This window comes from Atractosteus spatula, chromosome 24 (genome assembly GCF_055471065.1).
Source record: "Atractosteus spatula isolate fAtrSpa1 chromosome 24, fAtrSpa1.hap1, whole genome shotgun sequence".
Lineage (NCBI taxonomy): Eukaryota > Metazoa > Chordata > Actinopteri > Semionotiformes > Lepisosteidae > Atractosteus > Atractosteus spatula.
The window spans coordinates 13,861,643-13,882,393 of NC_142729.1; the positions used below are offsets into that span (position 1 = coordinate 13,861,643).

A 20,751-nucleotide genomic window follows, 5' to 3' on the forward strand; every position below is an offset into this window, starting at 1 on the left:
ACAGGGAGGCAGGGGAGGTGGAGCCTACCCCAGCAAGCAATAGGAGCAGGGTGAGATGCACCCTGGACAGGATGCCAGTCCATCGCCAGGCTCACGCAGACACAGGCACGAAACACAAAGCCAAGATTATAATAATAATAATAATAATTGCTTACACTTATATAGCGCTTTTCTGGACACTCCACTCAAAGCGCTTTACAGGTAATGGGGATCCCCTCCACCACCACCAGTGTGTACCCCCACCTGGATGACGCGACGGCAGTCATAGTGCGCCAGAACGCTCCCCACACACCAGCTCTCAGTGCGGAGGAGAGCAGAGTGATGGAGCCAGTTCAGAGAGGGGGGTTATTACGAGGCCATGATTGGTAAGGGCCAATGGGAAATTTGGCCAGGACATCGGAGTAACACCCCTACTCTTTTCGAGAAACGCCCTGGGATTTTTAATGACCACAGAGAGTCAGGACCTCGGTTTTACGTCTCATCTGAAGGACGGCGCCTGTTTACAATCTAGTGTCCCCCATCACTATACTGGGGCATTAGGACCCACACAGACCGCAGGGTGAGCGCCCCCTGCTGGCCCCACTAACACCCCTTCCAGCAGCAGCCTCAGCTTTCCCAGGAGTCTCCCCTCCAGGTACTGGCCAGGCTCACACCTGCTGAGCTCCAGTGGGGCTGTCACAGTGGTGAGTGGCCTTTACCCATCATGGCCTCCTAATAACCCCCCTCTCTGAACTGGCTCCATCACTCTGCTCTCCTCCCCACCGAGAGCTGGGGTGTGGGGAGCGGACTGGCGCCTCATCCAGGTGGAGCTGCACACTGGTGGTGGTGGAGGGGATCCCCATGACCTGTACAGAGCTCTGAGTGGAGCGTCCAGAAAAGTGCTATATAAATGTTAGCAATTAATATTATTATTAAATAATTACTTGAGATCACAAAGAAGTTAATTCTTTAAAAGCTATGGAAACTTTGTCAGTGTAACGCTTCCAGATGCCTCCAATAGGAGGCGCTCCTGCTTGCCGACAGCAATTTGATCAGTGCCGGTCTCTACTTATCAACCCCAGCCTTTGAGACTGGAAACATGCTTCAGTGACCCGCTCGGCGTCACGGGCGACGGCGGAGGGGGCGGGGCTCACAGCTTGCTTGGGCGTGGTCTCCTGGAAGCACCGCCCCCGGGGCTTGTGCGTCTGGGGCGGGAGGCGGGCCGGGGGCTTGTGGGAGGCCTTGGACTCCGGCTGCTCGAAGGGCTGGATGACGACGGAGGCGTCCGGCGGGTGGTGCACCCGCACCTTGACCTGCACTGAGACAGAGAGCGGGAGGGATGGGCCGGGTTTGCCCGACTGACCGGCTGGGAAACAGCCTGCACCCGAAAAAGGCACAAGCACCGCGCGGCTAATTCCACGTCAGGCAGCCCAGAATGCTTTGCATCACTTTGACGTCACCTTTTATCTGCTGTTACCAGTTACTGCTGCTTGCATCTTCCCCATTGTGAGTTTTCTGTCCAGACTCTGCTCTTACTTCTGCTTGAACCTGAACTTGAACTTGAACTTTATTGCCATATGTAACCAGTACTGGTACAATGGAATTCTTACTTACAGAAAGTCTCTCGATTGTAAAACAAGTGTAAAAAAACAAAACAAAGTGCAGACAGTGCATCAAGACAATATACAAACAAACAGTAGACAATGTGCAAGTAAACATGCAGACAGTTTGAATGTAAACAATGACTGGAGATGTGCAATAGATAAGAAATCATAATGAGGTAGATGGTGATGGTGTAGGTGTGGTCCGAGGGGGGTGGCTAAATGTGTTCGCCAATCGCACTGCTTGTGGATAGAAGCCATTGAAGAATCTGGTGGTCAGTGTCCGTATGCTCTTGTATCTCTGGCCTGAGGGCAGTGGGGTGAAGAGCTCATGCCCGGGGTGGTGACTGTCCTCTGTGATGGCCAGAACGGTCCTCATAGAGCTGTTTAATCTCTGTGAGACCGCAGCCGATGATCTTCTGGGCCATATTGACCATTCTCTGCAGTGCCTTTCTCTCTCGCGAAGAGGTGTTGCCATACCACACGGTGATCCCGTCGGTGAGGACGCTCTCGATGGTGCAGCGGTTGAAGCTCACCAACACATGTATTGGCATTCCCCAGCGCTTGAGGCACCTCAAGAAATAAAGGCGCTGCTGAGCCTTCTTCGTGATAGAGGCAGTGCTCACAGTCCAGGTTAGATCTTTAGAGATGTGAATTCCCAAAAACCTAAAGCTGGTGACTGTTTTCTCTAAACAGTCCGCTAAAACCCTGAATAAAGGGCAGTTATTCACCCGGCTCTGCAGCAAGTGGACGAGATGGGACTGGCGGGGACGGTATGTTTCTTACAAGTTCACAGCTTAGAATCGCCCCACAAGGGCAGCATCACTGTTTCAGGTGCTGGAGAGTAGCAATACCAGCCTGCAGTAAGTGTGATGGCATGGGGCGGTGTTGCAAACGTTTGTGGAGATTTATGATCACTCGGTTGTCTTCTCACGTGGAATGGGAACCGCCGACCACAGCCCGTAACGCTGCAGGCTGTCTGAATTGACACACTATCCGGGTCTGCTGTTGCCTCCATCCACACATCAGAGGCCTGTGCACGAGTGATGCGCGGGGTCGGCCCTTTTTTTTTCCGACCCGCCCCGCGGTTCTGAGAAACGAACCCGCGCCACCCCCCCGCCCCGATCTACCATCTTTTTGGTTTGAACCCGAGCCCGCCCGACCCTAGCGGGCGAGCCCGCACCCGCGGGTGTGAGTCAACAAGTGTGCACCCGCCTACTGCGGCCCCGCCCGGTGACGGGTCAGGTCTGCTACTACTTTACACTCCTCAGGAACCCTGGGAGGTGCCGCCCTGCTGTGTCCCTCCTACTTGGCTTTGAACAAGCGCCCATCGCTAGTGCCCAGCGAGAGCAGCGGACACAGCGGTCATCTCCCGTCCACCCTGGACGAACAGGGTGAACGGTTCGACAGGGTGGAGAGAGCAATGCGCGGTATTCGTCTGCTCAATCATTTGTGGTCGCAGGGGTCTCGGACGTGCCTCCGCCAAGCTCAAGTTACAGAGAGAGAAGCCGAGACCCCCACGCTGGGGGGGGGGGCAGGAGACGGAGGGAGGCTACCTTCTGACGAGTGGTGTCCGGCGCCGGGCCCCATCGGCAGGGTGAAGGTGGAGTGAGTCTGTGCCAGCTGGCCGCCCGCGCCAGGCTGCTCTCCCGGGTTCTTGGCATCAGGCAGCACCTGGGGGGTGTACGCGGTGTGTTTGCCCCCCTGCTGCTCCCCCGCCGCGCTGGCCGGGCCCCCCGCTCCCGCCGCCTGCCCGCCCTGGTGGAGGGGGAACTGGCACAGGCGGCCCGTGAAGCCGGGCGGGCACAGGCAGTGACTGCGGGAGCTGCACTGCCCGCCGTTCAGACAGGTGAGGGGGCACACCACTGCAGAGAGAGAGAGAAGGGGAGAGGTCACTGCACTGCTGAGGAGCCCTCCGGCACAGAGCAGACAGGAGGGGCGAGGAGCGAAGATCATGGGCGAGGAGTGAGATCATGGGTAAAGATGGAAGATCATGAGTGAAGATCATGAGTGAGGAGTGAAGATCATGAGCGCGGAGTGAAGATCATGAGTGAAGATGAAGATCGTGAGTGAGGAGTGAAGATGAAGATCATGAGGGAAAAGTGAAGTTAATGTTTGAAGATGATGAGTGAAGAGTGAAGATCATGGGTGAAGATGAGTGACTAAGAGTGAAGATCATGAGTGAAGATCTTGAGCAAGGAGTGAAGATCATGAGTGAAGCTGAAGATCGTGAGTGAAGACTGAAGATCATGAAGATCATGACTGAAGAGTGAAGATCATGAGTGAGGAGTGAAGATCATGAGTGAAGATGAAGATCATGAGGGAAAAGTAAAGATAAAGTTTGAAGATGAGTGACTAAGAATGAAGATAATGTGTGAAGATGATGAGTGAAGAGTGAAGATCATGAGTGAAGATGAGTGACTAAGAGTGAAGATCATGAGCAAGGAGTGAAGATCATGAGGGAAAAGTGAAGATAATGTGTGAAGATGATGAGTGACTAAGAATGAAAATAATGTGTGAAGATGATGAGTGAAGAGTAAAGATGAGTGAAGAGTGAAGACAAAAAGCGAAGAGTGAAGAAGAATGACCATGTGAGTGAAGAGTGGAGAAGATGATGAGTGAAAAAGGGTGAAGACAACGCCTGAAGAGTGAAGAAAGCAGACAAGAGCTGTCCTTCTACACAGACAGGCACTGACCCAGCATCAGGCCCACAGTAAAGACTGGGCTTTTCCACCTTCTGAGCTTCAGAATCAAGTCAATTAAAGTTTCGTAACAACCTCAGCGCACATGACGAAAACTTATTAAATTAGAAAGACATTTGCGGATCTGTTATGGTTTTAAGATGCTATTTTTACGCTTGGCTTGTAAAGCACTTTGAGCTGCTATTTGTATGATAGGTGCTCTATAAATAAAGTTGTTTGTGGAACTTTAGCTTAATTACATCAAAAACCCTGAGGTACAAACTAAACATTGTTCGGCCTGCTGTAATTATAAAGCTAAATGTATATAATTGGGAGATCTGAAATAAAACACACATCTTAGCATTTTTAATAGCTGAAAGCTGTTCTGTCGCTGTTTCTAATGTATACTTTCTGAATGTGCTAGCGTGTTCCTAGAGTCTCCTCTATACCATTCCTGGGGCAAATGACAAATATTACTGCCAAGTTTTTACTGCTGCCTGTAAAAAGGCACAGTGTCTGTGTGTAAATAAGCCTGAACACTTACTTCACCGCAGTTTTTCATGAAATATGAGAGAAAAACAACCAGGCCCACTGCCTGTGTTCCAGGTCACCATATTGAGAGCTTGATTTGGAAATCACCCACAGAGAAGAGCGCCCCCTACTGGCCCACCAATACCACTGACGGCGGTAATCTGCCTTTTAATTATAATTAATAATTGCTTACACTTTTATAGCGCTTTTCTGGACACTCCGCTCAAAGCGCTTCACAGGTCATGGGGATCCCCTCCACCCCCAGCAGTGTGTACCCCCACCTTGATGAGGCGCCAGTCCAGTCCCCACACACCAGCTCTCAGTGGGGAGGAGAGCAGAGTGATGGAGCCAGTTCAGAGAGGGGGGTTATTAGGAGGCCATGATGGGTAAAGGCCAGGGGGGAAATTTGGCCAGGACACTGGGGTAACACCCCTACTCTTCTCAAGAAACACCCTGGGATTTTTAATGACCACAGAGAGTCAGGACCTCGGTTTTACGTCTCATCCGAAGGACGGCTCCTGTTTACAGTCTAGTGTCCCCGTCACTATACTGGGGCATTAGGACTCACACAGACCGCAGGGTGAGCGCCCTCTACTGGCCCCACTAACACCTCTTCCAGCAGCAGCCTCAGCTTTCCCAGGAGTCTCCCCTCCAGGTGCTGGCCAGGCTCCCGACTGCTGAGTCTCCAGTGGGGCTGCCAGCAGTGTGTTGCAGGGTGATATGGCTGCTTTTCTTAGTTGTTTCCATCCCAGGGCTGAGTGGGCCCAGCCTTGCAGAGCACCTCAGACCTGCTGGGATCAGGCTACAGTGTGGTGACTTTGCTATTACAGGTGGTCCTGTAGTTGCTCTTTGAGTTGAGTTGCATTTCATTTGTCTTTTTACTTTTTTTAATCCACTAACTTCTGGATCCACAACCCCAAGAATTTGCTTCTTTGCGAAATTAGCCGGGTCTGCTACTACATTCCAGTCTGAAGGAATAGCCCATTCTATAATATTGTGGCAGGGCGGTATATGTATATATAGAGCTTCTTGGTGTGTCGGGAGCCATCAGACAGTTTGCACTGTGTGATTAACATCATCGTACCGCAGGTTATGTGTTTAATTACTCACAGGCCTCCGGCTGTCTGACCTAAATTGCCTGGGATACATTACTCACATTGCAGAGACAGAGACACACAGGCCCTTGCCAGGGCTGGGTGTCTCACACAAACCTTTTTCATGCTAGACAGGGAGGGAGGAGGAGAGACTGCAACAGCAGTATCAGGTTTCCTCAGAGGAATGAGCAGCATTTCAAGGGAAGAGAGCAGATCACACCTCCCAGCTTAGCAAATGCACAAGTGATCCTGGTATCGTGACTTTGTCAGACACTACGTTTGGTTTCTTGTGTCTGATTAGTGGGCTGCCATAATATTTGTGTCTTGGAAGCAGAGACGATTCAGTGAGGGCTGTTATGAGGTCTTCCAACTCCTGAAAGGGAACAAGCACCTCACTCCAAAGAACTCAACAGTAATGGAAGCACTAGGGAACGCCAGCAGAAACGAAAAACGATCATGAATTTCAAAGAGGATAGGAGACACAGTGAGAAAAAGAGAGCGATCAGAGAGAATCTCTCGGCAGTAAACACACCGCAGGACAGGGGGGACCATGACAGAGAGGAGATCACAGAGAATCTCCTTTTATACAGTTGTGAGAGATCTAGAATGGTGTTCCCAAGCTCTGGTCCTGTAGGACCAAGATCTCAGCCCGCAGAAGGTGACGTAGGCTCAACATGATGGGCTTTTTTTTTTTGACTGAACGTTATTTTTGACTTGAACTTGAACAGACACAGGTGGGAGTGGCACTGTATTGGACACACCCAGAAAGGGGGTGTGGTTTTGCAACTGACACACCCCCATGGGGGAGTGGTATTGTATCGGACACACCCTAGGGGGAGTGGCATTGTATGATGTACGTCTGTGGGGGGCGTAGCATTCTGCCAGGCACGCCCACAGTGAGAGTCGTTTCCTCCTCAATTAAAGCCAGTTAGATCTGAAATGCAGATCTAATTGGCTGCATTCCAGGTAGCACACCCGAATGAGAGGAGTTCAGTGAAACTGAGAAACAGTGGCAGAGGTGAGACCAACTACAAATCCCGTTTGACCTTTGAAAAGGCCCTGCAGCGGGTGGTCAAAACTGCCCAACACATCATCGGCAGCGCCTTACCATCCATCCAGGAAATCTACAACACCAGGAGTCTGAAAAAAGCCACCAGAACTATGTCTGTCCCCACTCAACCCAGTCACAACTTGTTTGTCCCCCACACTGACAGACTGGAGGAACTGAGTCTCTTTAGTCTGAAGGGAGTGTCCCACACTGACAGGCTGGGGGAACTGAGTCTCTTTAGTCTGAAGGGAGCGTCCCACACTGACAGGCTGGGGGAACATGAGTCTCTTTAGTCTGAAGGGAGTGTCCCACACTGACAGACTGGAGGAACTGAGTCTCTTTAGTCTGAAGGGAGTGTCCCACACTGACAGGCTGGGGGAACTGAGTCTCTTTAGTCTGAAGGGAGTGTCCCACACTGACAGGCTGGGGGAACATGAGTCTCTTTAGTCTGAAGGGAGTGTCCCACACTGACAGGCTGGGGGAACATGAGTCTCTTTAGTCTGAAGGGAGTGTCCCACACTGACAGGCTGGGGGAGCTGAGTCTCTTTAGTCTGAAGGGAGTGTCCCACACTGACAGGCTGAAGGAACTGAGTCTCTTTAGTCTGAAGGGAGTGTCGTGAGCACGTGTGTCTGTGTGTGTGCCCTGTGATGGCCTGGCATCCCATCCAGGGTGTACCCTGTGCCTTTTGCCTGCTTAGATAGGGTCTGGCTTCTGGTTAGAAAATGAATGGATGATAATAGCTGTCATAGTTGTCTCCTGTACTAGTGAGCGCAAACAGAAAAATGACACCTGGGTCTTCTTTTCCTTAACAACAATAAAGCTTGCTCCGACTCTGGCCTGGGACACGCTCGGGGACAGGAGCTGTCTTGGAAAACTCAACGGCCCGTCTGCTTCTCCCATTGCGAGAGCTGGCGCCAGCCCGATCCTGCCCCCAGCTGGGGGGAGGGGGGCTTAATGCTTTTAGCAGGCTTCTGGAACGCCCCAGCTCCAAGGATCCGTCATATCCCAGAAGAAAATATCCATCTGTCCATTTTCTAACTGCTTTACCAGTACAGGGTTGCTGAAGAGCTAGAGCCTATCCCAGCAGGCACTGGGCACAAGGCAGGGTACACCATGGATAGGAGGCCAGTCTGTCAAAGGACACACACAATCACACACCCTGGACGGGACACTAGTCCATCACAGGACACAAACAGACACACACACACCCTGAACAGGACACCAGTCCATCACAGGACACACACAGATACACACACACCCTTAATGGGACACCAGTCCATCACAGGACACAGACAGACACACAGCCACACAGCCTGGACAGGACACCAGTCCATCACAGGACACACACAGACACACACACACACCCTGGACAGGACACCAGTCCACCACAGGACACACACAGACACACACACACCCTGGACAGGACACCAGTCCACCACAGGACACACACTGACACACCCTGGACAGGACACCAGTCCATCACAGGACACACACACACCCTGGACAGGACACCAGTCCACCACAGGACACACACTGACACACCCTCATACCAGGGCCAATTTTCCCAGAAGGCAATTAACCCACCCAGCATGTCTGTGGACTGTGGGACCAGAGTACCCAGAGGAAACCCATGCAAACACGAAGGGGAACATGCAAACTCCACACAGACAGCACCCCAGGTCTGGAACTGAACTCACCGCACCAGTACTGCAAGGCAGCAATGCTCACCCCTGAGCCTCCCAAAATATAAATTTTGCTTATCTACAAGGTAGTACAAAGACCCTAATCAGTCCCCGTTATCTTAATTTGTTTTCATCAGAGGACAGGAGTGAAAACGTCTGTACACAGAAGTGCATTTAACACTGAGAACCGGAGGACATTCTTTGCACAAAGGGTGGTGGGGGTGTGGAACAAGCCGCCCAGCCATGATGTGGGAGCAAATACCTTTCAAGAAAAGGTTCAGTGAGATCCTGCGATCAATTCATTCGTTTATCTATCTGACCAAGCTGGCTAAATGCCCTCCTGTTGTTTGTTATTGTCCTTCAAAACCCTTTAAGTTGGACTTCCTTCTAAAATGTCTGTGTTGTTTTTTTTTAGTTCTAGCTGTTAATCATGAGTGGCTGCTCTCTTCTGACCGCCACACTCGCGTCGAAGCCGAGAGACGGATCCGTTGTGTCACAAGTGGTCCGGCACCTTAATTAGAATAATAATAATAATAATTGCTTACACTTATATAGCGCTTTTCTGGACACTCTACTCAAAGCGCTTTCCAGGTAATGGGGATCCCCTCCACCCCCAGCAGTGTGTACCCCCACCTGGATGAGGCGCCAGTCCGCTCCCCACACCCCAGCTCTCAGTGGGGAGGAGAGCAGAGTGATGGAGCCAGTTCAGAGAGGGGGGTTATTAGGAGGCCATGATGGGTAAAGGCCAGGGGGGAAATTTGGCCAGGACACCGGGGTAACACCCCTACTCTTCTCGAGAAACACCCTGGGATTTTTAATGACCACAGAGAGTCAGGACCTCGGTTTGACGTCTCATCCAAAGGACGGCACCTGTTTACAGTCTAGTGTCCCCCGTCACTATACTGGGGCATCAGGACCCACACAGACCACAGGGTGAGCGCCCCCTGCTGGCCCCACTAACACCTCTTCCAGCAGCAGCCTCAGCTTTCCCAGGAGTCTCCCCCTCCAGGTACTGGCCAGGTTCCCACCTGCTGAGTCTCCAGTGGGGCTGCCAGCGGTGAGCTGCAGGGCGACAGGGCTGCTGGATTAATGTGTGCCTACGGCGCCCCTTGTGAATTTCACGCCGGAGTGTGTGAAGTCACGCCCGGGTGTGATAGGTAAACCGTGTCTGGGGTCATGGGGCGTGGAGCTCGGAGCAGGCGCTGCTCAGAATTTCTCCCGCAGTACCGCACGGAGAGAGACAGGCTGGGAATCATTTGAACCGACAGCAGACAGCGAGACACAGGCACCCACTTGTCTTCCTGATTAGGGATTTTTTTTTAGAGTCCGAAAGAATATAATTTTGTGGAATTAAGAGCCTGTGGCCTGTCACTGCGTCAAGTAGAGGCGATTAGCGGATATGCTGTTGTGGCTCTTCATTTTAAAGATGGCTGAAGGACAGGCTTGCTTTCGTCTAGCACCGATTGGAATCAAGGCTGTTTGCCATCCAGCCATTTTTAACCACTTTATGGTTAAAACTCACCCTGGACAAGACACCAGTCCATCACAGGGAACACACACACACTCACACTCTTTCACACTCACACACTCACACTCTTTCACACACACACACACACACACACTCTTTCACACTCACATACACACACACTCACACTCACACTCTTTCACACTCACATACACACACTCTTTCACACACTCACACTCACTCACACACACACACTCTCACTCACACACTCTCACTCACACACTCTCACTCACACACACTCACACACACACTCTCTCACACACACACACTCACACACACACTCTCTCACACACACACACACACTCACACACACACTCTCTCACACACTCTCTCACACACTCTCTCACACACACACACACTCTCTCTCTCACACACACTCACAATCTCTCTCTCACACTCTCTCTCACACACACTCACACACTCAAACTAGGGCCAGTTTTCCCAGAAGCCAATTAACCCACCAGCTTGTCTTTGCACTGTGGGAGGAAACCCATGTGGACTAGGGGAGAACATGCAAACTCCCCCCAGACAGCACCCCAGGTCGGAATTAAAGAGACTCAGTTTCTTCGGCCTGTCAGTGTGGGACACTCTGAATGCGAACAGGCAGAGACCATGCAAACTCCACACAGAAAGATCCCCAGGTCAGATTAAACAGGCTCAGTTTCTTCGGCCTGTCAGTGTGGGACACTCTGAATGCGAACAGGCAGAGACCATGCAAACTCCACACAGAAAGATCCCCAGATGAAACAGGCTCAGTTTCTTCGGCCTGTCAGTGTGGGACACTGAATATGAACATGAGGTGAACGCGCAAACTCCACACAGACAGCTCCCCAGGTCTGGAACCGAACCCCAGTGAGCAATTCTCACCACTGCACCACTGTGCAACCCTGTGTTCAGTGCCCCAATCTATACACCATCCGAAAACTGAATGAATGTGACAATGTGACAAAGGAGAAGGAGGACAGAGAAACTAAAGTTCGAGCTTGACAAGCAAGCGCCTCGAGCTCAGTGCCTCCCCTTACAGATACGTCAGACACCAGCGGGTTTAAAGACCTCAATCTGGTGGTTTTGGACCAGACAGGATGAGGATGTCACTCGAGGGTTTAAAATCTTGAGGAAGCCAGCTCGGTGAACTGTTTCAGGACACACAGCAAAAGAAAGGGTGCATTGAGGAGAGAAAGCAGGAAGCGTGTTTTTACACAAAAGGTGGCGGGTGTCTGGAGCAAGCTGTCCAGCAGTGTTATTGCAGCAGTTTCCATCGGGAAAGAGATTCTTGGCAGGATTTGGATCACAGGAGGCAGAGGGAGCACACAGTCCTTTCATTTGTCTCCTTTCTTGTGGTCTAACAACCCATTCAAACCGCAGTTCAAAGTTTCTTTGGAAACGGGTCTAGAAAATCTTACATTTCACTGCACTTGAGCTCCACTTTTCAGCCAAGCGATCCTCTGAACTACGAGGTCTTTAATTTTCGACTCCTGGCAGCTTTCTCTGCCCAGGCCAACATTTTCTCAAAACAAAGAAAGGCTGTGCTTAGCGAAGGGGCGGATCTGCGGACAGCCCGGGCTGGCCTGAGAGGCAGATCTGGATGAGATGTCGGAAGGCCGTCTGTGGTTTGGGGGGGGGGGGATTTTAGGATCAAGCGCGTCGAATTCAGGATGAAGCGCGTCGATTTCAGGATGAAGCGCGTCGAATTCAGGATGAAGCGCATCGAATTCAGGATCAAGCGTGGCGATTTCAGGATCAAGCGCGTCGATTTCAGGATCAAGCGCGGCAATTTAGAAATCAAGCGCGGCGATTTCAGAATCAAACACGTCGATTTCAGGATCAAGAGCGTCGATTTCAGGATGAAGCGCGTCGATTTCAGGATGAAGCGCGTCGATTTCAGGATCAAACACGTTGATTTCAGGATCAAGCGCGGCGATTTCAGGATCAAACGCGTCGGTTTCAGGATCAAACACGTTGATTTCAGGATCAAGCGCGTCGATTTCAGGATGAAGCGCGTCGGTTTCAGGATCAAACGCGTCGGTTTCAGGATCAAGCGCGTCGATTTCAGGATGAAGCGCGTCGATTTCAGGATGAAGCGCATCGAATTCAGGATCAAGTGTGGCGATTTCAGGATCAAGCGCGTCGATTTCAGGATCAAGCGCGTCAAATTCAGGATCAAGCGCAGCAATTTAGAAATCAAGCGCGGCGATTTCAGGATCGAGCGCGGCGATTTCAGGATCAAGCACGTCGATTTCAGGATCAAACACGTCGATTTCAGGATCAAGCGCGGCAATTTAGGAATCAAGCGCGGCGATTTCAGGATTAAGCGTGTCGATTTCAAGATCAAGTGCGGCGATTTCAGGATCAAACGCGTCGAATTCAGGATTAAACGCGGCGATTTAATGATCAAGCGCGTCGATTTCAGGATCAAGCACGTCGATTTCAGGATCATGCGCGTCGAATTCAGGATCAAACGCGCCGATTCCAGGATCAACCGCTGCGATTTCAGGATCAAGCGCCAGGATCTTGAACGCGCTCCTTCGGGAACGCGTTGCTCTTTTCCTCAACGCGCAAAGCTCCTGAACGACCGGAGAGAGACCCCACAATGCAATGCAACTCCTCCATACGGAGATAAGCGACGTGGTGTTTTCACTTCAGGCAGGTGTAGGAGAGGAGAAAATGGTGTCAATGATGATGCAAATGGGGAGGCATAGTGGCTTTGCTCCCTTCATCGTGCCGGGGGGGGCCCTGGGTTCCATTCCCGGGGCGTTTTTCTGTGTGGAGTTCGCATGTTCTGGGAAAAAAAAATAAAATTATCCTCCGTTCATTTTCTAGATGCTTCGGGGGAGCCGCAGCCAATCCCAGCAAGCAACGGGCACAGGGCAGGGAACACACCGACACGGACACACCACGGCCAGTTTTCCCCAAAGCCAGCCTGTCATTGGAGCATGGGAGTAAACCCACAAAACCATGGTGGAACACGCAAACTCCCCACTGACAGCACCCCAGGTCAGGAATTAAAACCCAGGGCCTCTGGCTCTGCCAGGCAGCCAGGATGACCCCTGTGCCACCTCACCTTTTACCTGCTCCATAAAAAATATCTTTTTAAAAACTAAACAGAAGGGAGTGACATTAATAATAATAATTAATAACTCCTTACACTTCTATAGCGCCTTTCTGGACCCTCTGCTCAGTGGGGAGGAGAGCAGAGTGATGGAGCCAGTTCAGAGAGGGGGGTTATTAGGAGGCCATGATGGGTAAAGGCCAGGGGGGAAATTTGGCCAGGACACTGGGGTAACACCCCTACTCTTCTCGAGAAACGCCCTGGGATTTTTAATGACCACAGAGAGTCAGGACCTCGGTTTGACGTCTCATCCGAAGGACGGCGCCTGTTTACAGTCTAGTGTCCCCCGTCACAATACTGGGGCATTAGGACCCACACAGACCGCAGGGTGAGCGCCCCCTGCTGGCCCAACTAACACCTCTTCCAGCAGCAGCCTCAGCTTTCCCAGGAGTCTCCCCTCCAGGTACTGGCCAGGCTCCCACCTGCTGAGTCTCCAGTGGGGCTGCCAGTGGGGAGCTGCAGGGCTCATATGACTGCTGACCAAACTACTACTACTACTGCGAGAACTAATTCCTTGAGCACTCCTCCTTCCGAATGACTCGTGTTTAACCATTAAGCGGAGTCAAATTCAATTCTCGCCCCAGGGCTGTCTTTTCCTGACCAGCGGTACGGCAAGCTCGTTTTAAAAAACGCGGACGAGATGAAAATGAGCTCATACAAACCCCCCTGCTCTAACAGAGACCCTCAGGTCTTCCCTGATCTTCCTAAATGCCAGGTACGTTCACTAAGAGACTAAGTGTTCCGCCTTTGAAGCACATTTTAACGTGTCGGCAGGCAGTTCAAAACTGTTAATAAAGATCAGATCACTTTATCGGCCATATACAATTTCTTGCATTAGGAATGTGTCTTTTCGCAGACCCCAGCTTTCTCTCCAGGAGACACACAGACAGGGAGAGAGAAGCTGGGGGTCAGAGCGCAGGGTCGGCCATTTATACGGCGCCCCTGGAGCAGCTGGGGTGAAGGGCCTTGCTCAGGGGCCCAATGGAGTAGGATTCCTCTGCCGGCCGTGGGATTCGAACCGGCAACCTCCCAGCCACAGATCCTGAGCCACAGAGCCAGCGCCCGAGTGTGGTATTCAGTTCATCACGCTATAAGAAAGCCAGAGGGCAGGACAAAGGAGAGCAGGCGAGCTACTTCCCAACCCAGAGGGTCATGATCAGACCGTCTGAACTGCCCCCTGTTCGAGCTGGGAGTCGAGGCACGGAGGCAGAGCCCTAACTCGGATCTTCAGAATCCCGAAAAGGGTACGGGCCCTGGCAAATCCGTGGGATCGTCTCCGAACTCCGCAACAAGGACTCGTTGAGCCGATCACAGCTCGGAACGCAGGAAGCCCAAAACCAGGAAGAGAGACAAGTCCAGGGCCGGACTCTTAAGGCGACCGAAAGTCCAAATAACCAGGAGATTCGATATTGAAAAAACGCCAAAGACACGATCCAAAAACCAAGGTCAAGAGACAGGCCGAAATCCAGAAAATAAACAAGAAACGCAGCTGAAGACAAGAGGGAGAGCTCAAGGAGTTGAAAACAATACTAAATGAAGGTTGAGCTAAGAGCAGGGGTTTAAATAGGCTTGGGGGAGGGGCTGTGTAGTGATGTAACGACACTAGGCAAACAGGGATTGGCTACTGCTTGGTCGACGCCCCCTTCCGAACGGATGGAGTGGGCAGGGGAGGTTAAGGCGCCCTCTGGTGGCGGGGATGCTGGGACTGTAACCGAACCGGACCCCCCCCCACTCCCCCGGCAAGACAGGCGCTCGTGTAGGTGCACTCCGTGCTCGGGGGCTGGGTGCAGGGGGAAAAAATAGAGTCAAGGATCCGAGCGAGCGGCTCTTCAGTCTAGCCCACGAAACCCCCCCCGCGGGATGTTAGACAGCTCCAGGCTTGGCATAGCCAGGGAGATGAATAAGAGATCTCCCACCTGTCACCACCTCCCTAACGAGCCCAAGCCGAGTCAACTCTATACTGTGCCTGCTTCCATTTCAGGATCGCAGGAGTGCAGAAACAGAGGGGCCCCCTCCGGCCACTTTATTAGGAACCCCTAATGCTCTGCTGTGTTACACTGCAAACTCTGATCCAAACGGGATGTCCCCCCACCGGATGAAGAACGGGCCGTTCGTCCTGCAGGTCCGCTGACTTGTCATTTCAAAAGGGAGCAGTTTTCATTTTTCCCCAGGACGGGGTGAGAATTTTGTTCAGGAAGGTTCAGGAACACGATCAACAGGAAGCAGAAAAACACCCCTATGGATGTTCAACCCTAGCGCTGTCTATCTGTAGACAGGGGAGCCAGAGTCTATCCCAGCAAGCAACAGGCACAAGGCAGGGTACACCCTGGATGGGACGCCAGTCCATCACAGGACACACACGCACTCAAACCAGAGCCAGTTTTCCCAGAAGCCAATTAAACCAGCGGCTTGTCTTTGGACTGTGGGAGCCCCACAGAGGACACCCACACAGACCCATGGAGAACATGCAAACTCCACACAGATAGTCCGGAATCAAACCCCAGGGCCCCAGCGCTGTGCCACTGTGCAGGCCTCAGTAGATTCCGAAGGAAACCTATGTAAACATGTAAACAGCAGGGTGGGGGCAACATGCAAACTCCACACAGACAGCACGCCAGGTCAAGAACCGCGAGACTGCTGCTTATTCACAAGGCAGCATCGAGACCCTCATCAGTGCCCAGCATCTGAATTTGTTTTTATCCAAGAACAAAACAGAAACTACACGAAAAGCGAACCGGCAGCATTTATGGAGAGAGTTTTGCTGGAAAAACATTGTTCGATTTTTCATTACTCCGGGTCGGAAGGAAAACTCTAAGTGTTGGAGACAGTGCGGAAACCAAGGTGATCATTGGCATATATTCTGGAACTGCCCTAAAATACGGCTTTTCTGGAAGGAGTTACATGAGGCCCTGGAAATTAATTTGAAAGGAATGTACCCTTTACATTTGAGGCTTTGTATTTTGGTCAACTGGATTTTGATTAATAATAATAATAATTGCTTACACTTATATAGCGCCTTTCTGGACACTCCACTCAGAGCTCTGTACAGGTCATGGGGATCCCCTCCACCCCCAGCAGTGTGTACCCCCACCTGGATGAGGCGCCAGTTCGCTCCCCACACCCCAGCTCTCAGTGGGGAGGAGAGCAGAGTGATGGAGCCAGTTCAGAGAGGGGGGTTATTAGGCCATGATGGGTAAAGGCCAGGGGGGAAATTTGGCCAGGACACCGGGGTAACACCCCTACTCTTCTCGAGAAACACCCTGGGATTTTTAATGAGCACAGAGAGTCAGGACCTCGGTTTGACGTCTCACCCGAAGGACAGCGCCTGTTTACAGTCTAGTGTCCCCCGTCACTATACTGGGGCATCAGGACCCACACAGACTGCAGGGTGAGCGCCCCCTGCTGGCCCCACTAACACCTCTTCCAGCAGCAGCCTCAGCTTTCCCAGGAGTCTCCCCTCCAGGTACTGGCCAGGCTCCCACCTGCTGAGTCTCCAGTGGGGGCTGCTAGCGGGGAGCTGCAGGGTGATAGGGCTGCTGGCTGATTGGAGGGGAACTGATGAATATTTGTTTGGAATATCAGCAGGGAAGAAGGCTATAACCAGAGAGTGGCTTCTCACAGATCTACCAACAATGAATGAATTAGTAAAGGAAATATATATAATGGAAAAAAATAACATTTCCGCTAAAATCACAAATGAAAAAAATGTGTCAAATACTGCTCTAGATGGGTTCAGTACCTTAAACGTTTAAGATCAGTTTTTTTTGAGATGCAAAAGAACGGAAATTTAATAAGATACATTTATATAGTCTCCTCCCTTTTCATATTCCTAAATGTATACGTCTTCCTTCTTTGGAATGTATATAGTTTTGTTAAAAAAGTTATATCGTTGTAAAAAACTAGGGGAACAAACAGGAATTTGGGCCTGTGATGAAGAATGGTTGCTCATATGTAAAACGGTTTGGTTTTGTTCTCTAAAATAATTTTTACAGCGAAAAAGCTTTTAAAACCTGCACGCTGGCCACACTTCTTTTAACATCTTACAGATTCTCCCTGGAGGACTTTCAGACACTCAGACTGGGGCTTTCCACAGCCCCAACTGGGGCAAATTAAGGGACCACACACAGACGCAGTCACACACACGCACACACACACACACACACGCACTCTGTCTGGCCTGCTCCAAACCGCTCGAGCTCAGCCTGAGGATCAGAGCAAGGGCGTGCCTCATCTCCTGCTGCCCTCGTAAGAGGCTCTAGCTCAGGGGTGGCCTGCTATGCTTCTGATGAGCTGAATTCTGACATTGCGGATCGTGTGAAAATCTACTTGATTAAACATCGCGTGTTGGGAAACAGGACCGATCCGGCCCCGTCCTCTCTGAAAGGCACGAGAAGCAGTACAAACGGCGATCGCGCCAGGAGGGAATGAAGGGAGGAGAGTGTCGGATGTGGAATGGTCAGGAGCCACCGGAATAATCGCGATTATGGAAGGAGGGGGTTAAGCGAGAGAGGCAACCGGAACGCAGTCTCTTCGGTCTTGAACGAGTACGGAAACAAGCCGGCAACAAGCAGAAAGGAGGATGGCTGAAAAAGAAACAGGAGGGGGTTCTTTGCGCAAAGAGTGGTAGGGGGCTGGCGCATGCTGTTGAGGCGTGCCCCCGCCTGGGATCCTTCAGAACCCAGCCCCGTGCAGAGAAACTGCCAAAGGAACCGACGCAACGTTTTCCCAGCCTTTCGTTCCTACCCAGCGCTGGGAGCGTATTCATTCCGGATCCTTGTCGAGCCATTTCCTGAACCAGAAATTCCAGGAATAGAGCCGGCTGGCCAGCTTTGTTAGCCTCGTCTTTAATTGGGACCCACAGGAATGTCGTCCAGTTGCGCAGAGAACCACAAACAATAGGATTAGGACTGTCCCACAGCGAAGGGATCCCCCCGTTCTGATCCGATCGCCCCCCACTTCCTGCGGGGTAAACGGCACAGCTATCTCCCTCCCTCTTAGTGCTCGTCCTCCCCAGGGGGGGGGTCGGCTTTGAACTAAGCAGCAGCCTCCTAGGTCTGGCTCTTATTGCGATCCGACAGCCCAAGCGCCACGAGCTGTACTTACTGCCGCGGGCCGGCCTCCCCGGCGCGCACCGTTAATTAATCCCGATTGGATAATCACTGTAATTAGAGCAGGCGGAGTACAGAGGGCTGAGCCCGCTCGTCTGTGGCCCGGGCTTGTAAAGTTCGGCTCAGTTTTCACCTGAAAAGCTGATGACGCCAGGAGAGAGAGAGAGCGAGCGAGCAGGAGAGCTGACTGTGTCGACAGTACAGCCAGGGACGAGGGGTGACGATCAGAACTGAGAGATAGCAATGGCACCGAGGGCAGAATTTCAAACTGCACCTCATCCATCATCCATCCCTCCATCCCTCCATTTTCCAATTGCTTCTTCCAATTTAGGGTCATCCCAACAAGCAATGGACACAAGGCAGGGTACACCCTGGGTGGGACGCTAGGCCATCACTGGGCCCACAGAGACATAGACTCAGACTCACACCAGCATGTCTTTGGACTGTCGGAGGACACCGGAAGCACCCACACAAACCTGGGGAGAACACGCAAACTCCACCCAGACGGCACCCCAGGTCTGGAACTGAACCTGAACCGGAGCCTATTCCAGGAAGCAGCAAGAGGAAGGCGGGATTCACTCTGGAGGGGACGCCAGTGACACCACTGACACAGGCACACACACTCGCACCAGGGCCAATTTTCCGAGAAGCCACTGAACCTACCGGCATGTCTTTGGACTGGGGGAGGAAACCGGAGTTCCCAAAGGAAACCCCCATGCGAACCCGGGGAGAACATGCAAACTCCACCCAGACAGCACCCCAGGCCCAGAATTGAACCTGAACCGGAGCCTATTCCAGTAAGCAGCAAGAGGAAGGCAGGATACACTCTGGAGGGGACACCAGTCCATCTCAGGGCAGACTGACACACTCTCACACTCCCCCCAGGGCCAATCTTCCCAGAAGCCACTGAACCTACCACCATGTCTTTGGACTGGGGGAGGAAACCCCCATGCAAACCCTGGGAGACCATGCAAACTCCACACAGAAGGCACCCCAGGTCCGGAATTGAACCTGAACCGGAGCCTATTCCAGTAAGCAGCAAGAGGAAGGCAGGATACACTCTGGAGGGGACACCAGTCCATCTCAGGGCAGACTGACACACTCTCACACTCCCCCTATGTCCGGTCTCCAGTCAAGGCAAAAGCAGTGACTGATTGGAAACCACAACATCCCATGAGAGCTTTGGAAGCAGTTGCTCTCGTGACAGCGATCCCAGCAGGAAAAGTGGTGTGGGGTGACGATCAATTCCTAGGATACCACATTCACTATCAATTCTCCGAAAGCCACTTATTCCTGGGAAGAGCTGTGGCATCCTGGAGTCCGTACCTGGATGCACTGCCAGTTATAAGAAGAAACTACACAAACAACAAGAGGCCATTTGGTAGTTAGCTGTGAATCCTGTCACTGGAATGATGGGTAACATTGACAACAGAAGGAAACGAGGAGCTCCACAGAAACTCGGCAGATACTGCGCCCTAAAGTCCCGATATTAAGAACAGCCGTGTAGAAACAGCTCCAGATGACTGCCAGCTCTTCAACACCCAAGCCATTCGGTAGCTGATTGATCCCAGGATCAGATCCTGCTGTTTCTTCAAACAAGCCGGAGAATTGGAGTCAACCACCAGCTGTTCCACACTCCCACCCCCCTTGGTGTAAAGACGTGCCCTCTGCTCTCCTCGGGCCGGGTCCGTCGCAAGACAACAAACGCACACAAGCACGGTCAAGACAGCTCAACCCAGCCCCCTGTTTTCTAAAGGAAATGTTCAGCTGATCAAGCAACTTTGAGAGAGTATTACCCGAAATGCCGGGCAAAAAAAAAAAACACTAATTATGTGTTTGTTGGTTTTTATTGTCTGCGTAGCATAGACGACGTATTTCATTTCAAAAAGGACTGGCTGAGCGTTTTTTCTGACTGAAAAACAAACCAAGCTGTAGCTCGTCTTTGAGAATTTCTGACACCTTGTGTGTGCAGGTGCCGACTTCATAAGCAAATTAAATGCTGAAGTGGGTCTTTTTAAGAGCTAAGTGTTATTCCCCTCCCCAAGACTCACACTGGAGCTATGCGATGCCGGAGACTGAAAAGAAGATCAAGATTAATTAGATCTGTAGGCCAAGCTGCAGTCACAGCATGCGAATGGGTGAAAGGCATAATCTGCACTCATGAATAAAGTTGTTTTCAGGTTAAAACAAAACGCCAGCGTTTTAGCTGGAGTATAATTACCTGACTGCACAGCGACTGCACATCTCTGATGCTGCTGCAGCTGATCGCTGGCGTAGTTTCTGGCTTAGATGGTCCCGCCTAGTTTGGCACTACAGTGTCCTGTGGATCAGCTGTCGGGACAGCGATCAGTCGCCCCAGATTTCTCTTGCTCCTGGTTTCTAAAGGGGAACT

The 20,751-nt window shown here is 51.7% G+C and overlaps 1 protein-coding gene across 6 annotated transcripts in view; it reads right to left on the reverse strand.

Annotated features, from left to right (window-relative positions):
- Window positions 1-20,751, reverse strand: part of ltbp3 (latent transforming growth factor beta binding protein 3) — a 111,244-nt gene that overhangs the window by 64,206 nt on the left and 26,287 nt on the right. For all 6 annotated transcript variants that reach the window (XM_088904733.1, XM_088904731.1, XM_088904734.1 and 3 more), the window contains exons 2-3: window positions 3,137-3,445; window positions 1,134-1,297 (exon numbers count right to left, since the gene is read on the reverse strand). In XM_088904733.1, the coding sequence (XP_088760859.1) occupies window positions 1,134-1,297; window positions 3,137-3,445 (473 nt within the window). The remainder of the gene's footprint in view (window positions 1-1,133; window positions 1,298-3,136; window positions 3,446-20,751) is intronic.